We start from the raw sequence: 27,570 nt of genomic DNA, 5'->3' as shown, positions 1-27,570 counted from the left end.
GGTATATCACCTACAGAGATTATTACTTTACATCTCTCGGTATACCACCTACAGAGATGATTACTTTACATCTCTCGGTATACCACCTACAGAGATTATTACTTTACATCTCTCGGTATGTCACCTACAGAGATTATTACTTTACATCTCTCGGTATATCACCTACAGAGATTATTACTTTACATCTCTCGGTATATCACCTACAGAGATTATTACTTTACATCTCTCGGTATATCACCTACAGAGATTATTACTTTACATCTCTCGGTATATCACCTACAGAGATTATTACTTTACATCTCTCGGTATATCACCTACAGAGATTATTACTTTACATCTCTCGGTATATCACCTACAGAGATTATTACTTTACATCTCTCGGTATATCACCTACAGAGATTATTACTTTACAGATCTCGGTATGTCACCTACCGAGATTATTACTTTACATCTCTCGGTATATCACCTACAGAGATTATTACTTCACAGCTTTGATATATATCACTAGACAAGACGCTGTCAAGTCACCAGTTTTCCAAAAGCATGTTTTGTAAATGTAAACAACGACGATTTCCAGCTCTTCTGTGGCATGTCTGTAAGAAGTCCTGGTCGTCCGATCACTCATAAAAAAACAAAGGTTTTTGTGTAATAGAAGTATCATAACTGTAGGTTTTTGTGTAATAGAAGTATCATAACTGTAGGTTTTTGTGTAATAGAAGTATCATAACTGTAGGTTTTTGTGTAATAGAAGTATCATAACTGTAGGTTTTTGTGTAATAGAAGTATCATAACTGTAGGTTTTTGTGTAATAGAAGTATCATAACTGTAGGTTTTTGTGTAATAGAAGTATCATAACTGTAGGTTTTTGTATTCACAAAGCTATTGCACAAACGACATAGGTCCCTGTGGCTTTCTGGCCGGAACTGTTTGTGGGGGGAACTTTCTTGGAGGTATTTCTGGAGGAGGAAGATTCACTTCAGATGAAATTGAGATACTTCGTAAAAATTTCTCCCTTTTGGACGTTGTCTGTGAAAAGAAAATTTAATTAAAGCTTAAAAAGTTTGACATAGATGGTTTAAATATAGCAGAAATCGAATATTCCGTTCCTGTTTCTTAAATTTACCCAGACGGTTTGGATACTAGGGTATAATTTTTATAGAAAATATTCCATATGACCTTTTAACCTCTCATTTTGTAGAGGGACTGATATATTAGAAGTTACTGGAGACGGACAATATGATAAGTTATGACTGGATGGTGGGACAACCAGTTTATCGATAGCTTGATGGTAGGACAATTAGTATATTTGTGGCTGGATGAAGGGACAACTAGTTTATTTGTGACTGTATGTTAGGACAACTAAAATATACGTGGCTGGATAGTGTGAAAATCAGATTATTGGTGGCTAGATGGTGGGACAACAAGATTAGTGGTTGCTAGATGATGGGACAACAAGATTATTGGTGGCTAGATGGTGGGACAACAAGATTATTGGTGGCTAGATGATGGGACAACAAGATTATTGGTGGCTAGATGGTGGGACAACAAGATTATTGGTGGCTAGATGGTGGAACATGTAGATTATTGGTGGCTAGATGGTGGAACATGTAGATTATTGGTGGCTAGATGGTGGGACATGTAGATTATTGGTGGCTAGATGGTGGGACATGTAGATTATTGGTGGCTAGATGGTGGGACATGTAGATTATTGGTGGCTAGATGGTGGGACATGTAGATTATTGGTGGCTAGATGGTGGGACATGTAGATTATTGGTGGCTAGATGGTGGGACATGTAGATTATTGGTGGCTAGATGGTGGGACATGTAGATTATTGGTGGCTAGATGGTGGGACATGTAGATTATTGGTGGCTAGATGGTGGGACATGTAGATTATTGGTGGCTAGATGGTGGGACATGTAGATTATTGGTGGCTAGATGGTGGGACATGTAGATTATTGGTGGCTAGATGGTGGGACATGTAGATTATTGGTGGCTAGATGGTGGGACATGTAGATTATTGGTGGCTAGATGGTGGGACATGTAGATTATTGGTGGCTAGATGGTGGGACATGTAGATTATTGGTGGCTAGATGGTGGGACATGTAGATTATTGGTGGCTAGATGGTGGGACATGTAGATTATTGGTGGCTAGATGGTGGGACATGTAGATTATTGGTGGCTAGATGGTGGGACATGTAGATTATTGGTGGCTAGATGGTGGGACATGTAGATTATTGGTGGCTAGATGGTGGGACATGTAGATTATTGGTGGCTAGATGGTGGGACATGTAGATTATTGGTGGCTAGATGGTGGGACATGTAGATTATTGGTGGCTAGATGGTGGGACATGTAGATTATTGGTGGCTAGATGGTGGGACATGTAGATTATTGGTGGCTAGATGGTGGGACATGTAGATTATTGGTGGCTAGATGGTGGGACATGTAGATTATTGGTGGCTAGATGGTGGGACATGTAGATTATTGGTGGCTAGATGGTGGGACATGTAGATTATTGGTGGCTAGATGGTGGGACATGTAGATTATTGGTGGCTAGATGGTGGGACATGTAGATTATTGGTGGCTAGATGGTGGGACATGTAGATTATTGGTGGCTAGATGGTGGGACATGTAGATTATTGGTGGCTAGATGGTGGGACATGTAGATTATTGGTGGCTAGATGGTGGGACATGTAGATTATTGGTGGCTAGATGGTGGGACATGTAGATTATTGGTGGCTAGATGGTGGGACATGTAGATTATTGGTGGCTAGATGGTGGGACATGTAGATTATTGGTGGCTAGATGGTGGGACATGTAGATTATTGGTGGCTAGATGGTGGGACATGTAGATTATTGGTGGCTAGATGGTGGGACATGTAGATTATTGGTGGCTAGATGGTGGGACATGTAGATTATTGGTGGCTAGATGGTGGGACATGTAGATTATTGGTGGCTAGATGGTGGGACATGTAGATTATTGGTGGCTAGATGGTGGGACATGTAGATTATTGGTGGCTAGATGGTGGGACATGTAGATTATTGGTGGCTAGATGGTGGGACATGTAGATTATTGGTGGCTAGATGGTGGGACATGTAGATTATTGGTGGCTAGATGGTGGGACATGTAGATTATTGGTGGCTAGATGGTGGGACATGTAGATTATTGGTGGCTAGATGGTGGGACATGTAGATTATTGGTGGCTAGATGGTGGGACATGTAGATTATTGGTGGCTAGATGGTGGGACATGTAGATTATTGGTGGCTAGATGGTGGGACATGTAGATTATTGGTGGCTAGATGGTGGGACATGTAGATTATTGGTGGCTAGATGGTGGGACATGTAGATTATTGGTGGCTAGATGGTGGGACATGTAGATTATTGGTGGCTAGATGGTGGGACATGTAGATTATTGGTGGCTAGATGGTGGGACATGTAGATTATTGGTGGCTAGATGGTGGGACATGTAGATTATTGGTGGCTAGATGGTGGGACATGTAGATTATTGGTGGCTAGATGGTGGGACATGTAGATTATTGGTGGCTAGATGGTGGGACATGTAGATTATTGGTGGCTAGATGGTGGGACATGTAGATTATTGGTGGCTAGATGGTGGGACATGTAGATTATTGGTGGCTAGATGGTGGGACATGTAGATTATTGGTGGCTAGATGGTGGGACATGTAGATTATTGGTGGCTAGATGGTGGGACATGTAGATTATTGGTGGCTAGATGGTGGGACATGTAGATTATTGGTGGCTAGATGGTGGGACATGTAGATTATTGGTGGCTAGATGGTGGGACATGTAGATTATTGGTGGCTAGATGGTGGGACATGTAGATTATTGGTGGCTAGATGGTGGGACATGTAGATTATTGGTGGCTAGATGGTGGGACATGTAGATTATTGGTGGCTAGATGGTGGGACATGTAGATTATTGGTGGCTAGATGGTGGGACATGTAGATTATTGGTGGCTAGATGGTGGGACATGTAGATTATTGGTGGCTAGATGGTGGGACATGTAGATTATTGGTGGCTAGATGGTGGGACATGTAGATTATTGGTGGCTAGATGGTGGGACATGTAGATTATTGGTGGCTAGATGGTGGGACATGTAGATTATTGGTGGCTAGATGGTGGGACATGTAGATTATTGGTGGCTAGATGGTGGGACATGTAGATTATTGGTGGCTAGATGGTGGGACATGTAGATTATTGGTGGCTAGATGGTGGGACATGTAGATTATTGGTGGCTAGATGGTGGGACATGTAGATTATTGGTGGCTAGATGGTGGGACATGTAGATTATTGGTGGCTAGATGGTGGGACATGTAGATTATTGGTGGCTAGATGGTGGGACATGTAGATTATTGGTGGCTAGATGGTGGGACATGTAGATTATTGGTGGCTAGATGGTGGGACATGTAGATTATTGGTGGCTAGATGGTGGGACATGTAGATTATTGGTGGCTAGATGGTGGGACATGTAGATTATTGGTGGCTAGATGGTGGGACATGTAGATTATTGGTGGCTAGATGGTGGAACATGTAGATTATTGGTGGCTAGATGGTGGGACAACAAGATTATTGGTGGCTAGATGGTGGGACATGTAGATTATTAGTGGCTGGATAGTACAACTAGTTAATTTATGGCTGGATGGTGGGACAACCAGATTATTGACGGCTGGACGATGGGACAACCATATTATTTGTGACATGATGGTGGGAAAACCAGAATATTGGTGGCTGGGTATTGGGATAACTTGATAATTGGTGGCTGGATAGAGGGACAACCAGGTTACTGGTGGATTGGTTGAGGGGCAACCGAGTTAGTGGTTGCTGGATAGAGTGAAAACTGGATTAAAGTTAGACCTGTTGGAGCGAAAATGTCGCGTTAAGGTGACATCGGCAATAGTGTATGTGGGGCTGGTTAGTGAGCCTGTTAGTTTAGTTATAAGTAGCGGCTGGATAGTGAAGTTCATTCGTAAACGATGGCTATATAGTTAGGCTACTTAACAAGTAATGGCTTGATAATGCGTTTAATTGATTAACGGTGGTTGATTAGTGGATTTTTTCGGTGATGGCTGGATGGTGGAGATTCTTTATTAGTGGTTGCTGGTAAAAGGGTATACTTGATTAATGGTGGCTGGATAATGGGTTTATAGGATTAATGGTGGCTGGATAATGGGTTTATAGGATTAATGGTGACTGGATAGTGACGTTATTGGATTATTTATAACTGAATAGAAGAGTTTCTTGATACTTAATTAATGGCGTCTGGATAGCTGGTTCATTTGATAAGTGGTGGCTGGATATCACAGTTACTTTATTAGCAGTGGCTGAATAGTGGTATCTTAATAGGTGTGTGGCTGGTGAGTGGGTTCTATTGATTGGTCTATTTTTTATAGTTGATTTACTTGATTTGTGGTGGTTTGAAAGTGGTGCTGCTTGATTGGAGTTGCTCGATAGTGGTGTTACTTCATTTGTGGTGTCTGAATAGAGGGGTTACTAAATAGGAGGTGGCTGGTTGGTGGGGTTACTTAATAAGTGGCGGTTGGTTAGTTGATTTACTTGTTAATTAGTTAATTAGTTGTGACTAATTACTGGGGTTACTTTATTAGCGTCGGCTGGATATTGGGGTTACTTAACCAATGGTGTCTGGATAGTGGGTTACCTAATTCATAGTGACTGGTTAGTGGGGTTACTTAACTAATGTTGTCTGAATAGTGGGGTTACTTAATTAATGGTGTCTGGATAGAGGGGTTACTTAATGGTGTCTGGATAGAGGGGTTACTTGATTAATGGTGTCTGGATAGAGGGGTTACTTGATTAATGGTGTCTGGATAGAGGGGTTACTTGATTAATGGTGTCTGGATAGAGGGGTTAATTAATTAATGGTGTCTGGATAGAGGGGTTAATTAATGTTGTCTGGATAGTTGGGTTACTTAATAGGTGGCGACTGGTTATTGGGGTTACTTAATAAGTGGCGGTTGGTTCGTTGAGTTACTTGATCAGTTGAGGCTGGATAGTTCAATTACTTAATTAATGATGTCTTGATAGAGGGGTTATTTAAATAATGGTATCTGAATAGTGGGGTTACTTAACTAATGTTGTCTGAATAGTGGGGTTACTTAATTAATGGTGTCTGGATAGTGGGGTTACTTAATTAATGGTGTCTGGATAGTGGGGTTACTTAATTAATGGTGTCTGGATAGTGGGGTTACTTTATTAATGGTGGCTTGGTAATGATTTTTTTCATTAGTAGTGGCTGGATCGATAGTAGGGTTACTAAATTGGTAGTGGCTGAATAAAGGGGGTTATCAGTGGTAGCTAGATGTTGGGATGAACACGGTGTAAAAACAAATGCCTCATTCACAAAGATACAATTGGCAGTAAACATGGTTTACCATATGGTTCTCTGACTTCTTTCTACATTCAACATCCGTTGATTCTTCTTCCTGCAAGGAAAAAAATACAGGTATACGTCAACAGTTTTAAATTCGCTACCCATCTGTCTCATGGTTAAATAAATAATATTAGGTGATACCTTCACAAACCAAACCCTGTTTATGATATGTAAAATATATATGTGCCAACCAAAACTACGAATTTTAGATATTTGAATGTTTGTGAATTTGTGAATTTTTAAACCAACGTTCTTTAAATCGTGTTACAGAGTACGACATTGAAAACGGTATTTATTGCTGTAAAAGTTCTTCTATATTTTGGCAGATATATGTGAACAAAGAATAAATAATCCTCTGGACAAAAAAATTGGCCTGAATACAGAATTGAAGCATTTAAAGGGTTTCGTGAATACGGACCCAGGTAAGTCCCCTTACATGTCAATTTAAACCACATCTTTATTAGCTTACAACTAGTTTATTTGCGGTAATAAAGTAAAACGTACATGATGTCACAAACAAGGTAATGATTCAATAAGTCATTAACTGAAATACACGGGGTCATGTTACATGTACATTGAAATTGCCTTTGCAATGATAATGATATACTTTAAAAAAAGAAACATTGTCCACAGAGCATAAACCTGAATGACGTACCACAAGTTCATCACTGTCACTCCCCTCGACACTAGCACCCATCGTACTGTCTCTGGAACCTGTGCTGAACTGGCTCTCACGTGAACCACTCGATCCTGAACCTAATGGACAAAACTGTGATTAGATGTTGAGGATTTTTTGATGATCATTCAGTTCACCTGAATACTGTTTTTCTTGATTCTACTTCAGTATGAAGGAGATGTATTTGTTAAAATCGCTGCTGAATATATATATTTATTAATTTTCTACGAACGTCTTTTGTCATTTTGATATTATGCAGATGTTCACATTTGAAATAGTTTGTTAATAATGCCATATTATACTATCATAAAAAAATATAAAAAAATAGCATATAATTCTAACTCTGTTATTTAGAAATTATCATTCTGTCTGCCATATTAATGTCAATTTTTTTTTATTGGTGCGAAACACAATCGCTCAACTGGAGAATGGGGTCCAGCTGTAGGATTAGTGGTCCGTGTGTCGGGTAAGTGGTCCGTGTTTGTGATTAGTAGTCCGTGTGTGAGATAAGGGTCTGTGTGTGGGATAAGATTTCTGTGTGTGAGATCAATGGTATTTTTGTGAGATGAGTTGCCCGTGTTTGGGATAAGTTGTCTTTGTGTGGGATAAGTGGTCCGTGTGTGGTAGTCCGTGTGTGGTAGTAGTGGTCCGTGTGTGGTAGTAGTGGTCCGTGTGTGGGATTAGTGATCCGTGTGTGGAATTAGTGATCCGTGTGTGGAATTAGTGATCCGTGTGTGGAATTAGCGATCCGTGTGTGGTAGTAGCGGTCCGTGTGTGGTAGTATCGGTCCGTGTGTGGGAGTAGTGGTCCGTGTGTGGGAGTAGCGGTCCGTGTGTGGGAGTAGTGGTCCGTGTGTGGAAGTAGTGGTCCGTGTGTGGAAGTAGTGGTCCGTGTGTGGTAGTAGCGGTCCGTGTCTGGTAGTAGTGGTTTGTGTGTGGTAGTAGTGGTCCGTGTGTGGGATTAGTGATCCGTGTGTGGAATTAGTGATCCGTGTGTGGTAGTAGTGGTCCGTGTGTGGGATTAGTGGTCCGTGTGTGGTAGTAGTGGTCCGTGTGTGGGAGTAGTGGTCCGTGTGTGGGAGAAGCGGTCCGTGTGTGGGAGTAGTGGTCCGTGTGTGGTAGTAGCGGTCCGTGTGTGGTAGTAGTGGTTTGTGTGTGGTAGTAGTGGTCCGTGTGTGGGATTAGTGGTCCGTGTGTGGTAGTAGTGGTCCATGTGTGGGATTAGTGATCCGTGTGTGGAATTAGTGATCCGTGTGTGGAATTAGTGATCCGTGTGTGGTAGTAGCGGTCCGTGTGTGGTAGTAGTGGTCCGTGTGTGGTAGTAGTGGTCCGTGTGTGGGGTAAGTGGTCCGTGTGTGAGATAAGAGGTCGTTGTGTGTGGGATAAGATTTCTGTGTGTGAGATCAAAGGTCCTTTTGTGGGATTAGTGATCGATTTGTGAGATGAGTTACCCATGTTTGGGATAAGTGGTTCGTAAATGGGATTAGTGGTCCTTGTATAGGGTTAATTGGTTTGTGTGGGATAAGTGGTCCGGGTGTGGGAATAGTGGTCCTTGTGCGGAATGAGTGGTCTTTGTGTGGAATCAGTGGTTCGTGTGTGTTATAAGTGGTCCGTGTTTGGGATACGTGGTCCTTAAGTTAGATTAGTGGCCCATGTGTAGGAACTACGGTCTGTGTGTAGGGTTAGCAGTCTTTGTATGGGAAAAGTGGTATGTGTGTGGGATTAGCGGTCCGTGTGTTATATAAGTGGTCTGTGTGTGGGATTAGTGGTCTGTGTGCGGGATTAGCGGTCCGTGTGTGGGATTAGTGGTCTGTGTGTGGGATTAGCGGTCTGTGTGTTATATAAGTGGTCTGTGTGTGGGATTAGTGGTTTGTGTGCGGGATCAGCGGTCCGTGTGTTATATAAGTGGTCTGTGTGTGGGATTAGTGGTCTGTGTGTGGGATTAGTGGTCTGTGTGTAGGATTAGTGGTCTGTGTGCGGGATAAGTGGTCCGTGTGTGGGATAAGAGGTCGTTGTGTGTGGGATAAGATTTCTGTGTGTGAGATCAAAGGTCCTTTTGTGGGATTAGTGATCGATTTGTGAGATGAGTTACCCGTGTTTGGGATAATTGGTTCGTAAATGGGATTAGTGATCCTTGTATAGGGTTAATTGGTTTGTGTGGGATAAGTGGTCCGGGTGTGGGAATAATGGTCCTTGTGCGGAATGAGTGATCTTTGTGTGGAATCAGTGATTCGTGTGTGTTATAAGTGGTCCGTGTTTGGGATACGTGGTCCTAAAGTTAGATTAGTGGCCCATGTGTAGGAACTATGGTCTGTGTGTAGGGTTAGCAGTCAGTGTATGGGAAATGTGGTATGTGTGTGGAATTAGTGGTCTGTGTGTCGGATTAGCGGTCTGTGTGTTATATAAGTGGTCTGTGTGTGGGATTAGTGGTTTGTGTGCGGGATAAGCGGTCCGTGTGTTATATAAGCGGTCTGTGTGCGGGATTAGTGGTCTGTGTGCGGGATTAGCGATCCGTGTGTTATATTAGTCAGTGCTTGGTCAGGTATTGGTCGATAATGGTAAGGGCCTGGTCCGTGAGGTGTGGTCATTGTATGATCAACACATTGTCAGTTTCAGATAAATATATGGTCTGTTTATAGACGGCGCATGGTGAGTGTGTGGCGTGCCAGTGGTCAGTGCGTGGTCAGTACATGATCATTGAGTGGTACTTACTTAGAGAGCTAGTGTTACTCCATCTCCCTTGGACAACAGAATCTATCGACTGTTTTTGATAAAGGGGACTCTAAAACCAATCAAAGTAGAAAGATACAATTATCAATACGTTTAATAATAGGGTATATCTTAATCGTAAATATATACACCTTGTGCAAATTAGCATTTCTTTCAATATTAGTGACTTTTGACTTAATCTTTAATCTAACTTAGACATGAAACTTGTTTAGGCACAAAAGATTTTATTGGAAATCTCAAAGATTCCAAAGTAATGTCGCAATTTCGGATTGATGAAACATGGGCATTCTTTCTAACTGATAAATAAAAGGGAATTGTTTGTATTTGTAATCGTCCGTTAGCGGAAAAAAACCTCATATCACGTGGTAGAAAATAGGCTACGAACAGGAGGTATATGGCTATTCTTATATAAAAATATATTTTCGATCAATGACAGGGTACATCTTAATTCTTATAAGTATAAATAAATAAATGAAATATATAAAAACTTAAATTCCAAGGCAACCACGTCAATGAAGTGAGATACAAGGTACATCTGTAGATAAATACTAGGTACATCTGTAGATAAATACTCAGGAACGTCTGTAGATAAATACTAGGTACATCTGTAGATAAATACTCAGGTACACCTATAGATAAATACTAGGTACATCTGTAGATAAATACTCAGGTACGTCTGTAGATAAATACTCAGGTACATATATTTGTAGAATACATAAATCTTACCGATATCTGTAGGTCGGTCTCCTTTATCTTTTTGGAAGTAAACACTTTTTTAAACTTTCCCAAAATACCATTAATGGCAGATTTGTTATCTTCTGGTGACTCCTTGATCAGATTTTCATATTTATCTCTAAGTTCTTGTAAGTTCTGTTTTTTTTGTCGTATAGACGCTGACGGGTTTTGGTTCCTTTTCTTCCACGATTCGTAGAGCCTCTCAGCCTCTTTAATCGTGAACTGATTACCCACGGTCTGTCTCGTTATCTCCACAAGTTCGTCCATAGCTTTCGAACCACTTTTGAAATTCTCTTTCGGATATCTATCTTCTAAAATAGTAAGAAGGTGTATATTTAGTTATTGGACTAATGTGAATATGAATTCATTTTATTAACTTAAGGCCTTAAGGCAAATCAGTACATAAACGTGCTAATACTTGTTTGTATTTGTAATCGTCCTAACGGGCACCTGAGTTATGTAAAAACTGATGTTATCGATGTTACCAAGTCATTTTGTAACAAAGGTAACTTGAACTACATGTAATGCAAAAGTAGTGTGAAAGATCTGGGTAGTATATGTACTATGTACAAGTAGAGGTTCTGTCAGTCAGCTGAATTTTGGTAAAGCATCTTTATTAAGACCCTTCCATCTATGAAGAGTATTTGATTCTACCCTATCTAGATCTTGAGAAGAAGATTTTTGAAATTTTAGTCATTTTGACCCTTTTTGGCCCCGCCCCTCAGGCCCCGGGGGGCTGGGGACCATATAATTCACAATTAAACTGTAATAAAGTTTATCCCCTCCCCGTGATACTCCAGGGTCATGAAATTACCAATTTTGGTAAAGCACCTTACGTCTACGAAGAGTATTTCATTCTACCATATCTGGATCATGAGAAGAAGATTTTTGAAATTGCAGTCAATACAACCCTTTTTTCCCCACCCATCAGCCCCTGGAGGTCAGTCAGGACTGATATGTGCATACCATCAAACTGCTATCCAATACTGATAATGCTAACCAAGTTTGAATTAATTCCAATGGAAATTAATTAAATGCTGGTCCAAAATGTGATTTCCCTATATAAACACTAGCAACGTTTATCCCCGCCCCAGGGGGAATCGTGAGACCCCAGGGTCATGAAATTCACAATTTTGGTAAAGCACCTTAAGACCCTTCCATCTATGAAGAGTATTGGATTTTACCATATCTGGGTCTTGAGAAGAAGATTTTTGAAACTCAATTCAACCCTTTTTGGCCCCACCCATCAGCCCCTGGAGGTCAGTCAGGGCTGATTTGTGCATACTATCAAACTGCTATCCAATACTGATAATGCTAACCAAGTTTGTCTTATCTACATTAACAGTCAATTTCCATTCCTCAGAGTAGCTTGCAATATTATCTAACAGTTCTTGTAAACCTTTGACAGTCTCAGAAAACAAAACTAAATCGTCTGTATATAACATAAGAAATAGACTTAATTCCCCAAAATGATAATGTTAGCTACAGTTTGAGATAAAAAAAAAAAAAAAGGATTCAAAATCACTTGCATACAGATGTACAGAAAAAATAGAATTGGGAACAAAATTTCCAATTACCTCAAACTAATATCGTTTTTTAAATTTTAGACATGACCTTACATTATTATATATTGACTAGATCAATCCTGTCAACACAGTCAAACTCCTTTTTAAAATCTACAACGCAATAGCATAGGCGTCTATTTTAGCTTTTTTTTTTTTTTTTTTTTTTTTTTTTTTTTTTTTTTTTTAAAAGATTTCGTTATAACAGAATGTAAGGCAAAACAGCACCAATAGTACTTAGACCAGGTCGAGAACCAAACTGTGCGTCAGTAATAATATTCAAAATAGATGTAAATAACTTTCAGACACAACTTAGCAGACAAAGTAAAATCCTCTGAAAGTATTTGGGTCAGTCATATCACCTTCCTTGTGGACTAGAGTAATAACCGCTGCAGACAATTTCGATTCCATTGTTAATCGTTACAGATTTACAACTCTTGACAAAAGATCATTCATTTTTAAACAAAAACTTCATACAAATGTACCACCGTGCCAGGATAAGCTTCAGCTAAGAGTTTAGAAACAACCTCGGTAACGGACAGTTAACTAACAAAACAAACATCCTTATGACTGTATTTATTTATTTTGTTCATCAGAAGTCATGACACAAGGAGTTATCATAGTTATCACAAAACTATTGATTGCTGTAACTGTTTTGATGCTTAAACCTTTTTCTTTCACAATCGAATTGTGGCATATGGGACATGTGACATGTCAGCCGGAAAGATGGCATCGTTTAAAAGAATTCGGAATAGAGTGAAAAGAAGGGTATAGCGAAAGGTAAAATACAAATGTATCACCCTTTACCTGACAATTTCCTTCTCAGAAACTCCTTTGACAATGGTGGTTCCATGGCGATCGCGTCACAACTCTTTTGTTCGTGCAAATCGGTTTCACTTTGATCTGTGAAGACCAAGTGATAAATGAACGCTGTATTTATGATTAAATATCGTATAGAAGCATGCTTGCATAAACGTAAGACAACAAATGAACCGTATAAAAGAAGGTTGCTATAACATTAATATTCCGGACAGCCGGTCCTAATACGTTAATACTCCAGACGACAATATAACTAAACGGAGATTATTCTATTTTTGTGTAAAACAACTTCAGAGAAGTTATCGGAGTAATTGCTTAAACCTTTCTTAGTAAATGTTCGCTTAACCATTAAAAAGTTCGAAGAGTTTCTTGAATAAATAATAAGCAGAAAGCGTGAAGATGAGAACAGGCAATGTGGCAGTCTATTGACGATAATGAGAGATTACATGAAGTTTAACTTAATATCAAGTAATGTATTATCCATAATCTAATGACACTGTCGAGGTTACTATTGGTGTCTAATCCGAGGGTTCTATAACCAATTAACGAGTGTTAATTATATAATATGTCAATAAGACACATTGTGTGTTGTAATATAAATAACATAAAAAAATAACTTAAAACGTTGATTTTTTTTTAATTAAACCATCAAAGTAACTGCGGAGAAAGCAAAAAGGAAGAAAGAAATGAATAGCTAAATATTGACAAAGAAAAAATCTACATACATCTGCTACGACCTCGTCTCTGGGGAACAGGGCTAGCAAATCTGGGTGGGGGCTGTGGTGGCCGATCTCCGATGTCCCGGACACAGCTTTGTGATCGTACTATTATTGTGATCATACAAAATAGGTCACATGTCTATACTAACAAACATAATAAGTATACAATGTTATCATACAGTGTAATCTATAGCCTTATCACTAAAGTTTATAGTTCACAATTTTGTTCGTATGATGTGAAAGGTTGAACTTTGACGCTGACGTTGACAATGCCTTATTTACCTAGCTATATACCCTTGTATGTAGCTACAGTCAACCGTGCAAAACAATACTGCATGTCTTCATCTATAGCAAAAGGGAGCAATAAACAGGTAGACTATTTCCATCGTTTATTAGTTGCACCATATACTGTTGTTATAAAGCTGAAATGAGTAATATCCAAACCTATGAACACGAATGTCCTGTCGCGTGGTTATCTTAGATAAACCTCAGAGATAATGGTCCTTAGTCTAGAATTGCAATAAGTACAATCTGTTCCAAGATATTTCTTAACCACGAAGAAATTAAACAGACGAATTCGAATTGGAAATAAAGGGACAGACGAATCTTATGGACACAACTTGAAAATATTTTATTGACTTTATCGGGAAACAAATCCCGTTGAGACAAATGTCTAACATAAAAGGAATTTAAAATTTACATAAAAAAGACGGCAGCGACCGGCAGCGACAAAGATACTTTTATAAAGTTTCAGATACAGCGTCACATTCAAGGAAGCTAATCGATTTGTAAATAAATAGAAGTAGAAGAGTTAAGAATATTAAAAAAATAAATATACGGTACTGAAACATTTTTGTACGTATTACTAAGGATAATTTTGATGTAACCATATATGCAAAGGGAAGCTCAAACAATTGCTTTTGGTGCACAGCATATTCACTGAAATATATGGAGGCTTAAAATGGAAATGTTTTAAACACTCCAAAGTTAAACAAACAATTCTTTGGCTACTTTGCATTCGGATTATCACTGTAACTTCTCATTCTAACATGACAGGTTCACCGAATTCTAATAATTAAAACATGAGATGAAAATAATCCGTTATCAATTTCTCCATAATATGTTACATAAGATTACCTGTTTTGCCGAAGTTTTCTTTTTGTAGAGAATATATACGGATGAGTGGCTGAAGATCTTTTCTTGAAGTTCTTGTCTGTTTTGGCATCGTGTCTTCTGTAAAAACAAAAGCATCTCAGTATGGTCATGGCGATGCAGGAATATTGTGTTATCATCCTTAATTCAAAAAATAAATAAATACTTATAGTGCTTTTCTACGCAGTTCCCTATTGAATAAAACCCTTTTCTCTTTTATACGCTGTGATGGTTATGATAAATAGGTTTTTATATAACATTTTGTTTGAGTTTTCTTTTCTTTCTTTTCAAGGGTATTCAGGTAAGTCTCTCCTTTGTTATATTATGGCATAGTGTCTTGATTAGAATTACGGGGATATTTTGTATTATCTTGAATTTATCAATACAATTGACGTCTGTGAGGAAGAAACACAATGTACTGCCAGGTATTTACCTAAATATAGACAATATACTAAATATATATTTCCTCACGTTAAATGTGTTATTTGTTTATAAATTATATCTATATAGTAAATAGAACAGCTGGTTCTATTCTCCTATGTCTTTCACAGCAGACTCGGAGATCACTCATTGTATATAAGTCGTGCAATATGGTTCCCGTTAACCTAAAGTATTTGTAAGTGTTTTGTCATGTTGTTTCACATTAAAACTGCCTTACCATCATATCAATTAAATATGGACTGCTATAGCCCTATCAGTTGTAAGTTAACAAAGGCTATGCGGTTTCTTTGTGTGGTAGTATTGCACGGTTGTCAAATGAAGCGGTCTCGCGACCTTTCCTATACCTGTAGTTAAAGCACGACCATGAGTTACGGATAAGTTCAAATGAAGCGGGCTCACTGCCTTTCTAATATAATTGATAGTCCATCAATTATTTTCAAAACAATAAGCCATGAATCGTGGAACGATGAGAAATGTGACAGAGCACACGTTGGGTTGTTGATCTCGTTACGAATACATTAACTACAAACCTGGCTTAGCCGGTAAATTAGAGATATCCTCTGTTGAAGAATGTTTATGGGACACTGGTGAATAACGTGGTTTTGACGTTTTTGTCTGTCTTTGATTGTCTTCCTCTGTTTAAACAAATGACAAAATAATCAAAAAGTGTAAAAAAAAAAGTCTTCGAAGCCGATATTAAACCTTTCTATATCTTTGACCTTCTCGCATATGTATCAAACTTCTAATAGATACAAACAAAAAACATTATCTGAGGGGCAATATTGTAGTGAGAGCAGTAAGTTTTGCACGATTGAATTCTAGACATTTCTTTTTTGCTAAAAGCAAAACAATCGGTTAATTAACATTGCATGCAACTGCAAAACTTTAAAAACATTATTTTCGAAGGAAGTTGAAGCGTAATTGTTATGGAATAACGAGATAAATTGATAGTCTTTACTTACTCGACATACTCGAAGCTTCGTCTCTTTGGAGGCGACTCCTGCTGAGGTAAATCGTATCACAAGCTAGCACCATGGCTTCAGTTTCCTTAGAAACAATAAGCAGATAATATCATAGACTACGGCAATGACATTTCATTCGAAAACTACACGTAGAACGGTTAACATGGTAAGGTGATTGGTTCAGTTTCCCTTATGACATAACCACTGTATGGAAACGAAGACTATTGAAATGATGATTGTTACTTTTAGCAGACGTATAGGTTATAAAAGATTTCCTTTTACTAAAAAAAAATTACATACAAACACATACTTACACATAAACACACACACATATTAATGATGTCCACATTTAAGAGTGATTTTCATGAAAAGATTTGATAGTGTATTGGTTAGATTTACGGTGATATTTTGTATTATTTTGAATTTATACAATTGACGTCAGTGAGATAGAAACACAAAACTACACATAGAACGGTTAGCATGGTAAGGTGATTGGTTCAGTTTTCCTCATGACATAACCACTGTATGGAAACGAAGACTATTGAAATGATAATTGTTACTTTTAGCAGACGTATAGGTTATAAAAGATTTCCTTTTACTAAAAACAAATACATACAAACACATACTTACACATAAACACCTACACATATTAATGATGTCCACATTTCAGAGTGCTTTTCATGAAAAGATTTGAAGCTTTCTTGCAATTTAATTGGATGAGAGGCCTTGACTATGATGTCATGCTATATCGGCCCCGTGATACCGGAATGTTTATGTTGATGACAGTAATGGTAAACAAAACAAGTAAACACCAGGCAGAAACACAAATTATATATATCCACTAAAGGAACGGCGGAATCAATGTTACAGTACATGAGTATATTTATAGCTAACATTGATAGTTAACATTAGTTAACACTGATATAAACATTGATAGTTAACATAAGTTAACATTGCTAGTTAACATTAGTTAACACTGAGAGTAAACACTGTTAGTTAACATTAGTTAACATTGCTAGTCAACGTTGATAGTTAACATTAGTTAACATTGATGGTTTACATAAGTTAACACTGATAGTAAATATTGATAGTTAATATTGAGAGTTAATATTGATATATTATTGATAGTTAATATTGAGAGTTAATATAAATAGTAAACGTTAATAATAAACGTCGATAGTTAACGTTGATGGTTAACATTGTAAGTTATTATTGATAGTTAACATTGCTAGTCAACGTTGATAGTTAACATTAGTTAACATTGATGGTTCACATAAGTTAACACTGATAGTAACTATTGATAGTTAATATTGATAGTTAACACTGATAGTTAACATTGACAGTTAACATTGATAGTTAACATTGATAGTTAACATTGATAGTCAACATTGATAGTTAACATTGATAGTAAACGTCGATAGTTATTATTGATAGTTAACATTGATAAGAAACATTGATAGTTATTATTGATAGTTAACATTGATAATTAACATTGATAGTTAACATTGACAGTTAACATTGATAGTTAATATTGATAGTTAACATTGATAGTAAACGTCGATAGTTAACGACGATAGTTAACGTTGATAGTTAACATTGATAGTTATTATTGATAGTTAACATTGATAGTTAACATTTATAGTTAACATTGATAGTTAACGTTGATAGTTAACATTGAAAGTTAATATTGATAGTTAACATTGAAAGTTAACATTGATAGTTAACATTGATAGTTAACATTGAAAGTTAACATTGATAGTTAACATTGATAGTTAACATTGATAGTCAACATTGATAGTTAACATTGATAGTTAACATTGACAGTTAATATTGATAGTTAACATTGATAGTAAACGTCGATAGTTAATATTGATAGTTAACATTTATAGTTAACATTGATAGTTAACATTGATAGTAAACATTGAAAGTTAACATTGATAGTTAACATTGATAGTTAACATTGATAGTTAACGTTGATAGTTAACATTGATAACACGGTTTGCTGATTGGTTGAAATCATTTACACAAACAATTCAAGAAAGATCTCACGTTTATTTATTTGTGGGATATATTTGATTGCAAGTTTCACAAACTTAAAACACACGTTTTGCATGATCAATCTTTTGTGAAATGATAAACCTGTAAAATATAAATGATCTCAAATCACCATCAACTTACCAGAAATAGTTTCGTGTAGTTTGCGAGCTCGTGAGATCCTGATTCGATGGCTAAATCATAGACATTCTTCCCCCGAAGGTTGGTAATACGATAGACGTTGCTAGCCCCCGGGATGTTCATCAGGAGTGAACAGAGATCAGAAAGCCCGTTCTTGGCAGCGAAGTGTAGCAAACTGGGTACTTCTGCAGTCGACTGCGATTCTGTTATACAACGATAACTTCAGGTTTTAAACCAAATTAAAATGTACTAGTGAAATAAATCTGGACATTTAATTTCTAAGTTATGCCATTTATTTAAGATTTTTTTTTTTATTAAATGTCGTGTCTAGCATTGAGGAACAAATCATCTTTTATAAATTAAATTTGATGTTTTTACAATAATCACACTACATAGGTTGATAAACATATACACTAGGAATAAGGGGTATAAACTGTTCTGTACTTTTAGCAATTTTTCTCTTTATTTTTGTTTGTTTAATTGGACCAGTTTATCATATTTGAAGCAATATTAAAATAAAAATTTGACTATTTAAAAAATAAATGTGCACATCAACTTAGTAGCACAAATTTATCGGCATATCATAAAAAAAACAAATCAAACATACCAAATAATCAAAATATACCACACACATACCGAATAATCAAAATTTACCACAAAGATGACACTTAGCAAAATGTATCACAGCATTAACATTGAAAATTTTAAATGCACATTAGAGTAAGCATAGAAACCCAATGCGTACCACAAGTAAAATATGTACCACAGAGTAAACAAGTAATATATATACCACTGAGATAACGCAAACTCAGATATACCACAGAGTTAACACAAGTAAAATATATACCACGGAGTAAACAAGTAAAATATATACCACTGAGATACGCACACCCAGATATACCACAGAGTTAACACAAGTTAAATATATACCACGGAGTAAACAAGTAAAATATATACCACTGAGATAATGCAAACTCAGAATATAACACAGAGTTAACACAAGTAAAAAATGTGTACCACAGAGTTAACAAGAAAAATATATTCCACTGAAATAACGCAAACTCAGATGTACCACAGACTTACAACCAGTAAAATATGTACCACAGAGTAAACAAGTAAAATATATACCACTGAGACTATGCAAACTCAGATATACCACAGAGTAAACATGTTAAATAGTTACCACTGATATAACAAGTAAAATATATACCACTGATATAACGCAAACTCAGATATACCACAGAATTTACACAAGTAAAATATGAACCACAGAGTTGACACAAGTAAAATATATACCACGGAGTAAACAAGTAAAATATATACCACTGAATAAACGCAAACTCTCATATACCACAGAGTTAACATAAGTAAAATATGTACCACATAGTTAACACAAGTAAAATATGTACCACTGAGTTTACACAAGTAAAATATGTACCACAGAGTTAACACAAGTAAAATATGTACCACAGAGTTTACACAAGTAAAATATGTACCACAGAGTAAACAAGTAAAATATGTACCACAGGGTTAACACAAGTAAAATATATACCACAGAGTTAACACAAGTAAAATATGTACCACAGAGGTAACACAAGTAAAATATGTACCACAGAGTTAACACAAGTAAAACATATACATGGGTTCCTTTTGTCAAAAGGATATAGGTACGACTCCTTTTCTAGACACACTTATTGCATACAAGCCTCACATTTTAAAACGTACACTTTCTGTATGATTTCAGGTCAAAAGCATATACAGAACTGTAGCTAGTGATCTTACCCTGGGGGTTCTCATATATATTTGTACCCATTAAGGAAATATGAGACTGATCATCAGGTGCACTTTGCTTGAAGATATTCACTAGTCTTTTGTCCAATGACTCCATATCATTCGAGCCTAAACCCAGTGCTTGACACAGATACAAAGGACTCTCGAACGCTGATAATATAGGTGATTGGAAAAGCAGTTCACATTTTCCGACTAGGTGATCGTCCACAAACACGCACACTTTATTTTTTCCTTCCGACAAATCTAAAATTGAGACAGAAATAGGAAATAAAGATGAACCATATTTGGTCTAGACATGTTGTAACAGACATGTGGTAATTATATATTTGTGCTAGTTACAGACATTTTATAGTTGTAATTTGTGGTGGTTACAGACATGTGGTATCAATATATTTGTGGTAGTTACACACACGTGGTAGTTATATATTTGTGGTAGTTACAGACATGTGGTAGTTGTATATTTGTGGTAGTTACAGACACGTGGTAGTTGTGTATTTGTGGTAGTTACACACACGTGGTAGTTATATATCTGCGGTAGATACACACACGTGGTTGTTATATATTTGTGGAAGGCTTAGACAGGTGGTAACTTTAGATATGTGGAAGGCTTAAACAGGTGGTAACTTTAGATATGTGGAAGGCTTAAACAGGTGGTAACTATAGATATGTGGAAGGCTTAAACAGGTGGTAACTATAGATATGTGGAAGGCTTAAACAGGTGGTAACTATAGATATGTGGAAGGCTTAAACAGGTGGTAACTATAGATATGTGGAAGGCTTAAACAGGTGGTAACTATAGATATGTGGAAGGCTTAAACAGGTGGTAACTATAGATATGTGGAAGGCTTAAACAGGTGGTAACTATAGATATGTGGAAGGCTTAAACAGGTGGTAACTATAGATATGTGGAAGGCTTAAACAGGTGGTAACTATAGATATGTGGAAGGCTTAAACAGGTGGTAACTATAGATATGTGGAAGGCTTAAACAGGTGGTAACTATAGATATGTGGAAGGCTTAAACAGGTGGTAACTATAGATATGTGGAAGGCTTAAACAGGTGGTAACTATAGATATGTGGAAGGCTTAAACAGGTGGTAACTATAGATATGTGGAAGGCTTAAACAGGTGGTAACTATAGATATGTGGAAGGCTTAAACAGGTGGTAACTATAGATATGTGGAAGGCTTAAACAGGTGGTAACTATAGATATGTGGAAGGCTTAAACAGGTGGTAACTATAGATATGTGGAAGGCTTAAACAGGTGGTAACTATAGATATGTGGAAGGCTTAAACAGGTGGTAACTATAGATATGTGGAAGGCTTAAACAGGTGGTAACTATAGATATGTGGAAGGCTTAAACAGGTGGTAACTATAGATATGTGGAAGGCTTAAACAGGTGGTAACTATAGATATGTGGAAGGCTTAAACAGGTGGTAACTATAGATATGTGGAAGGCTTAAACAGGTGGTAACTATAGATATGTGGAAGGCTTAAACAGGTGGTAACTATAGATATGTGGAAGGCTTAAACAGGTGGTAACTATAGATATGTGGAAGGCTTAAACAGGTGGTAACTATAGATATGTGGAAGGCTTAAACAGGTGGTAACTATAGATATGTGGAAGGCTTAAACAGGTGGTAACTATAGATATGTGGAAGGCTTAAACAGGTGGTAACTATAGATATGTGGAAGGCTTAAACAGGTGGTAACTATAGATATGTGGAAGGCTTAAACAGGTGGTAACTATAGATATGTGGAAGGCTTAAACAGGTGGTAACTATAGATATGTGGAAGGCTTAAACAGGTGGTAACTATAGATATGTGGAAGGCTTAAACAGGTGGTAACTATAGATATGTGGAAGGCTTAAACAGGTGGTAACTATAGATATGTGGAAGGCTTAAACAGGTGGTAACTATAGATATGTGGAAGGCTTAAACAGGTGGTAACTATAGATATGTGGAAGGCTTAAACAGGTGGTAACTATAGATATGTGGAAGGCTTAAACAGGTGGTAACTATAGATATGTGGAAGGCTTAAACAGGTGGTAACTATAGATATGTGGAAGGCTTAAACAGGTGGTAACTATAGATATGTGGAAGGCTTAAACAGGTGGTAACTATAGATATGTGGAAGGCTTAAACAGGTGGTAACTATAGATATGTGGAAGGCTTAAACAGGTGGTAACTATAGATATGTGGAAGGCTTAAACAGGTGGTAACTATAGATATGTGGAAGGCTTAAACAGGTGGTAACTATAGATATGTGGAAGGCTTAAACAGGTGGTAACTATAGATATGTGGAAGGCTTAAACAGGTGGTAACTATAGATATGTGGAAGGCTTAAACAGGTGGTAACTATAGATATGTGGAAGGCTTAAACAGGTGGTAACTATAGATATGTGGAAGGCTTAAACAGGTGGTAACTATAGATATGTGGAAGGCTTAAACAGGTGGTAACTATAGATATGTGGAAGGCTTAAACAGGTGGTAACTATAGATATGTGGAAGGCTTAAACAGGTGGTAACTATAGATATGTGGAAGGCTTAAACAGGTGGTAACTATAGATATGTGGAAGGCTTAAACAGGTGGTAACTATAGATATGTGGAAGGCTTAAACAGGTGGTAACTATAGATATGTGGAAGGCTTAAACAGGTGGTAACTATAGATATGTGGAAGGCTTAAACAGGTGGTAACTATAGATATGTGGAAGGCTTAAACAGGTGGTAACTATAGATATGTGGAAGGCTTAAACAGGTGGTAACTATAGATATGTGGAAGGCTTAAACAGGTGGTAACTATAGATATGTGGAAGGCTTAAACAGGTGGTAACTATAGATATGTGGAAGGCTTAAACAGGTGGTAACTATAGATATGTGGAAGGCTTAAACAGGTGGTAACTATAGATATGTGGAAGGCTTAAACAGGTGGTAACTATAGATATGTGGAAGGCTTAAACAGGTGGTAACTATAGATATGTGGAAGGCTTAAACAGGTGGTAACTATAGATATGTGGAAGGCTTAAACAGGTGGTAACTATAGATATGTGGAAGGCTTAAACAGGTGGTAACTATAGATATGTGGAAGGCTTAAACAGGTGGTAACTATAGATATGTGGAAGGCTTAAACAGGTGGTAACTATAGATATGTGGAAGGCTTAAACAGGTGGTAACTATAGATATGTGGAAGGCTTAAACAGGTGGTAACTATAGATATGTGGAAGGCTTAAACAGGTGGTAACTATAGATATGTGGAAGGCTTAAACAGGTGGTAACTATAGATATGTGGAAGGCTTAAACAGGTGGTAACTATAGATATGTGGAAGGCTTAAACAGGTGGTAACTATAGATATGTGGAAGGCTTAAACAGGTGGTAACTATAGATATGTGGAAGGCTTAAACAGGTGGTAACTATAGATATGTGGAAGGCTTAAACAGGTGGTAACTATAGATATGTGGAAGGCTTAAACAGGTGGTAACTATAGATATGTGGAAGGCTTAGACAGGTGGTAACTATAGATATGTGGAAGGCTTAGACAGGTGGTAACTATAGATATGTGGAAGGCTTAGACAGGTGGTAACTGTAGATATGTGGAAGGCTTAGACAGGTGGTAACTATAGATATGTCGAAGGCTTAGACATATGGTAACTCTAGATATGTGGAAGGCTTAGACAGGTGGTAACTATAGATATGTCGAAGGCTAAGACAGGTGGTAGCTATAGATATGTGGAAGGCTTAAACAGGTGGTAACTATAGATATGTGGAAGGCTTAGACTGGTGGTAACTATAGATATGTGAAGGCTTAGACAGGTGGTAACTGTAGATATGTGGAAGGCTTAAACAGGTGGTAACTATAGATATGTGGAAGGCTTAAACAGGTGGTAACTATAGATATGTGGAAGGCTTGTAAAGGTGGTAACTATAGATATGTATATGTTACCAGAGATAGGTGGAAGGCTTGGAAAGGTGGTAACTATAGATACATGTATGTATATGTAACCATAGACAGGTGGAAGGCTTATACAGGTGATAACTATAGATATGTGGAAGGCTTAGACATGAGGTAACTATAGATATTTGGAAGGCTTAGACAGGTGATAACTATAGTTATGTGGAAGGCTAAGACAGGTGGTAACTATAGATGTGTGGAAGGCTTAGACAGGTGGTAACTAAAGATATGTGGAAGCCTTAGACAGGTGGTAACTTTAGATATGTGGAAGGCTTAGACAGGTGGTAACTATATATACCAAGGGGCTTTAGACAGGTGATAACTATATATACCAAGTAGCTTTAAACGCGTGGTAACTATATATACCAAGTAGCTTTAAACGGGTGGTAACTATATATACCAAGTAGCTTTAAACGGGTGGTAAATACATCTACCTAGTAGCTTTACACGGGTGGTAACTATATATACCAAATAGCTTTGGACTGGTGGTAACTATATGTACCAAGTAGCTTTAGACAGGAAGTAGCTATATTTACCAAGTAGCTTAATCCTGGCGGTACTTATATGTACCAAATAGCTTTGGACTGGTGGTAACTATATGTACCAAGTAGCTTTAGACAGGTGATAGCTGTATACAGATAGCTAAAGATAGGTGATAACTGTAGACAAATAGCTAAAGATAGGTGATAACTGTAGACAAATAGCTAAAGATAGGTGATAGCTGTAGACAGATAGCTAAAGAAAGGTGATAGCTGTAGACAGATAGATAAAGTTTGGTGATAGCTGTAGACAGATAGATAAAGTTTGGTGATAGCTGTAGACAGATAACTAAAGATAGGTGATAGCTGTAGACAGATAACTAAAGATAGGTGATAGTTGTAGAGAGATAGCTAAAGATAGGTAATAGCTGTAGACAGATAACTAAAGATAGGTGATAGCTGTATACAGATAACTAAAGATAGGTGATAGCTGTAGACAGATAGCTAAAGATAGGTGATAGCTGTAGACAGATAGCTAAAGATAGGTGATAGTTGTAGAGAGATAGCTAAAGATAGGTGATAGCTGTATACAGATAGTTAACAGTTAAAGCATTGGTATGAAGGATATAGCAAGTTTATGATCCCCTGAGGCCAGGATTATTTCCCGAGGCGAAACCGAGGGAAATAGTCCTGGACGAGGGGAAATAGTTCCAAAACTATCGCACCCCTCCAGACGAACTATTTTTCTGGCATGCAGTTAGTTGGACATAGCTTGGTTATGTGGCTACTTTTGTGTAGTGTAAAATAAGTAAAGGTATAATAATAGGGATTAAATTTCTAATTACTTCAAGCGATATAAGGGAAAGTTAAATACTGTATTTGTATAAACAAACAAAAAATGCAGGCTATGGCGTAGATATGTATTGACTGATTTTATATACATATTGTAATTAAATTTGAAAATGTCCAATCATGTTTAAAGCCTGTTGTTCTTATCTTGGTTTAAATAGTTTCATAAAATTGATGACAGAAATGGCTGTATGAAGTTTTAATACAATTTGGTAATGAAACTTAAGTCGAGAATTTGTGGACAAGCCAATTTTCTTATCATTATGTAATGATTCTATAAAAAAAAGGACCTAGACCTTGAACATTTGGCAATGGTTTAAAAGTGGAGTGGTCTACATTAATTTGATTCAAAATTTATTTGTGTGGAGTTTCGTGAAGTGTTGTCGAAAATTTTAGTCAGAAACCTGCGGACAGGCCAACTTTTGCCGGACGTACAAATGAAAAGGCTGACAAAAGTCAAAGACTTTAAAGGAATTAGTAGCTTTAGTTTATGAATAGTTTAATTCACCGCTTACTGTACAGAACGTTCAATGAGTATTTTTTTTTTTTTTTATCTTTTATTTTTTTATTAATTAAAATATGTAAGCTCGTTAATGTCTTTAATGACTTAATATTCTATAAGCTTTACGTATACAGTTTTTATCATTTGCTATAACTGTGACGTTTAATTTATCAAATTCTTGATATCAAACTTTTTTAAAATTACTGAATATTAACATCAGCAAAGGATATAAATATAAGATAATGTAGGCGTAAACTATTCTTACTTTCAGCTGTGAACATAACACTGAACGGATTGTAAACTTCTGTCCCGATCCGGTTTTCTTTACTTTTTCCAAAAGAAACCGTCACTGTTCCCCTCACTTCTCGCTCAAAATTGAGATACACAAGGATAGCCTGCTGTAAAGAGAGAAAAAAGAAATTAGTTACCTAAGATAATTTATGAAAAATGTATGTAGGTTAAAGCTATACATCGATGACAGAACTTGTAAAACTCGACGAAAAGGCAATGTAGTAAGTAGCTACCGAATACAATTTGTAGTCTCAATAGCGTAATTGTGATTTTTTTTCGAATTTACTTTACACATCAGCTGAATAATGTAAAACAGGGTACCTGGTACACTGTGTTTGGTATACAACGGAATTTCAAGGCGTTTTTCTTCATCTGGAGACGTCTTCTCTTCGCGGCTCGGTCTGCAATATCCACGGTATCCAGGAGTTCAGAGACGAGAGCAATGTTTTCCTGCTTATTTACCGTCACTTTCAAAATTTTCAATGACTGAAGGAAGGTAAATTTATCAAGAATTTCTTCTTTTTCCTCCTCCTCTAAGAAACAACTGAGAAGCACAATGTCTTTTTGCTTGTGTCCCTGAAGTTCCTTGAATACGTTTTCCATTTCTGGTCCTAGCATACAGGGCGATACCAAGACAGCAACAACTGTGGATGTGTCGACAGTATTTTGCAACATGGACGAATTTTTCTCGAGGTCAAGCAATTTAACATCGCTATCCTCTCCATGCTGAGATATAAGTTTGTGTAAATATCTACTCCATTTTTCTGCATCCTCGGCATGGTACAAAATCGAAATCGGAGCCATTGATATAAAGATAGATTTCAGCACAACTCAGACTGATACAATATACATATTCCTATGATATCAGTGAGTAGTTCCGCTCGGCTGTTCAGTTATCTGGAATCAAAATAAGAAATTTATATTAGGAAGGTCTTCGCCGCAAAATGTGTGAAGGAAACGAATATAGTCAATGTCACGTTACTTAACCCTGACAAAAAGCATTGCCAACACGTAATAAACATAAAATTGTCCTCTCCTTCACCGCCCACGCACATTTCATTTAACTGATAACTCGTGAAACATTTATAAGCAATAAATATATGTCGAAATTCCGGATTTTTTCTCCAGTTATTCAATATATCTCAATATCTCCATCGAGCGTGATCAGTATAACTGGGTGCGTTACATTTGGTGGGCCAGCTTTGGGATCCTAGAGTACCCTATAGGTGCATTGGTTCAAAGAGAGAACCAATCGGATTCCAATTGCCCAGCCTCGGAATAAAACTTTTAAAAGTGAGGAATAGCCTAGCTTTTATTTTATGTATGAG

At 37.2% G+C, this 27,570-nt stretch overlaps 1 protein-coding gene across 1 annotated transcript; it reads right to left on the bottom strand.

Annotated features, from left to right (window-relative positions):
• Positions 1-818: 818 nt before the first annotated feature.
• LOC110447071 (phosphoinositide 3-kinase adapter protein 1-like) lies at positions 819-27,135 on the bottom strand. Its single transcript, XM_021492495.1, has 14 exons — positions 26,564-27,135; positions 26,217-26,349; positions 20,163-20,414; positions 18,384-18,583; positions 16,206-16,290; positions 15,774-15,878; positions 14,788-14,883; positions 13,657-13,755; positions 12,920-13,015; positions 10,542-10,861; positions 9,798-9,867; positions 7,066-7,166; positions 6,412-6,462; positions 819-1,026 (listed from the first exon to the last, which is right to left on the bottom strand). The coding sequence occupies exons 1-14, from the start codon at positions 27,044-27,046 to the stop codon at positions 880-882; spliced, it is 2,238 nt and encodes a 745-aa protein (XP_021348170.1). The 5' UTR covers positions 27,047-27,135; the 3' UTR covers positions 819-879.
• Positions 27,136-27,570: the final 435 nt, after the last annotated feature.

This window comes from Mizuhopecten yessoensis, unplaced genomic scaffold (genome assembly GCF_002113885.1).
Source record: "Mizuhopecten yessoensis strain PY_sf001 unplaced genomic scaffold, ASM211388v2 scaffold3151, whole genome shotgun sequence".
NCBI classification, from domain to species: domain Eukaryota; kingdom Metazoa; phylum Mollusca; class Bivalvia; order Pectinida; family Pectinidae; genus Mizuhopecten; species Mizuhopecten yessoensis.
The sequence above is the reverse complement of the archived record's forward strand: the minus strand, read 5'-3'. Positions and strand labels throughout refer to the sequence as shown.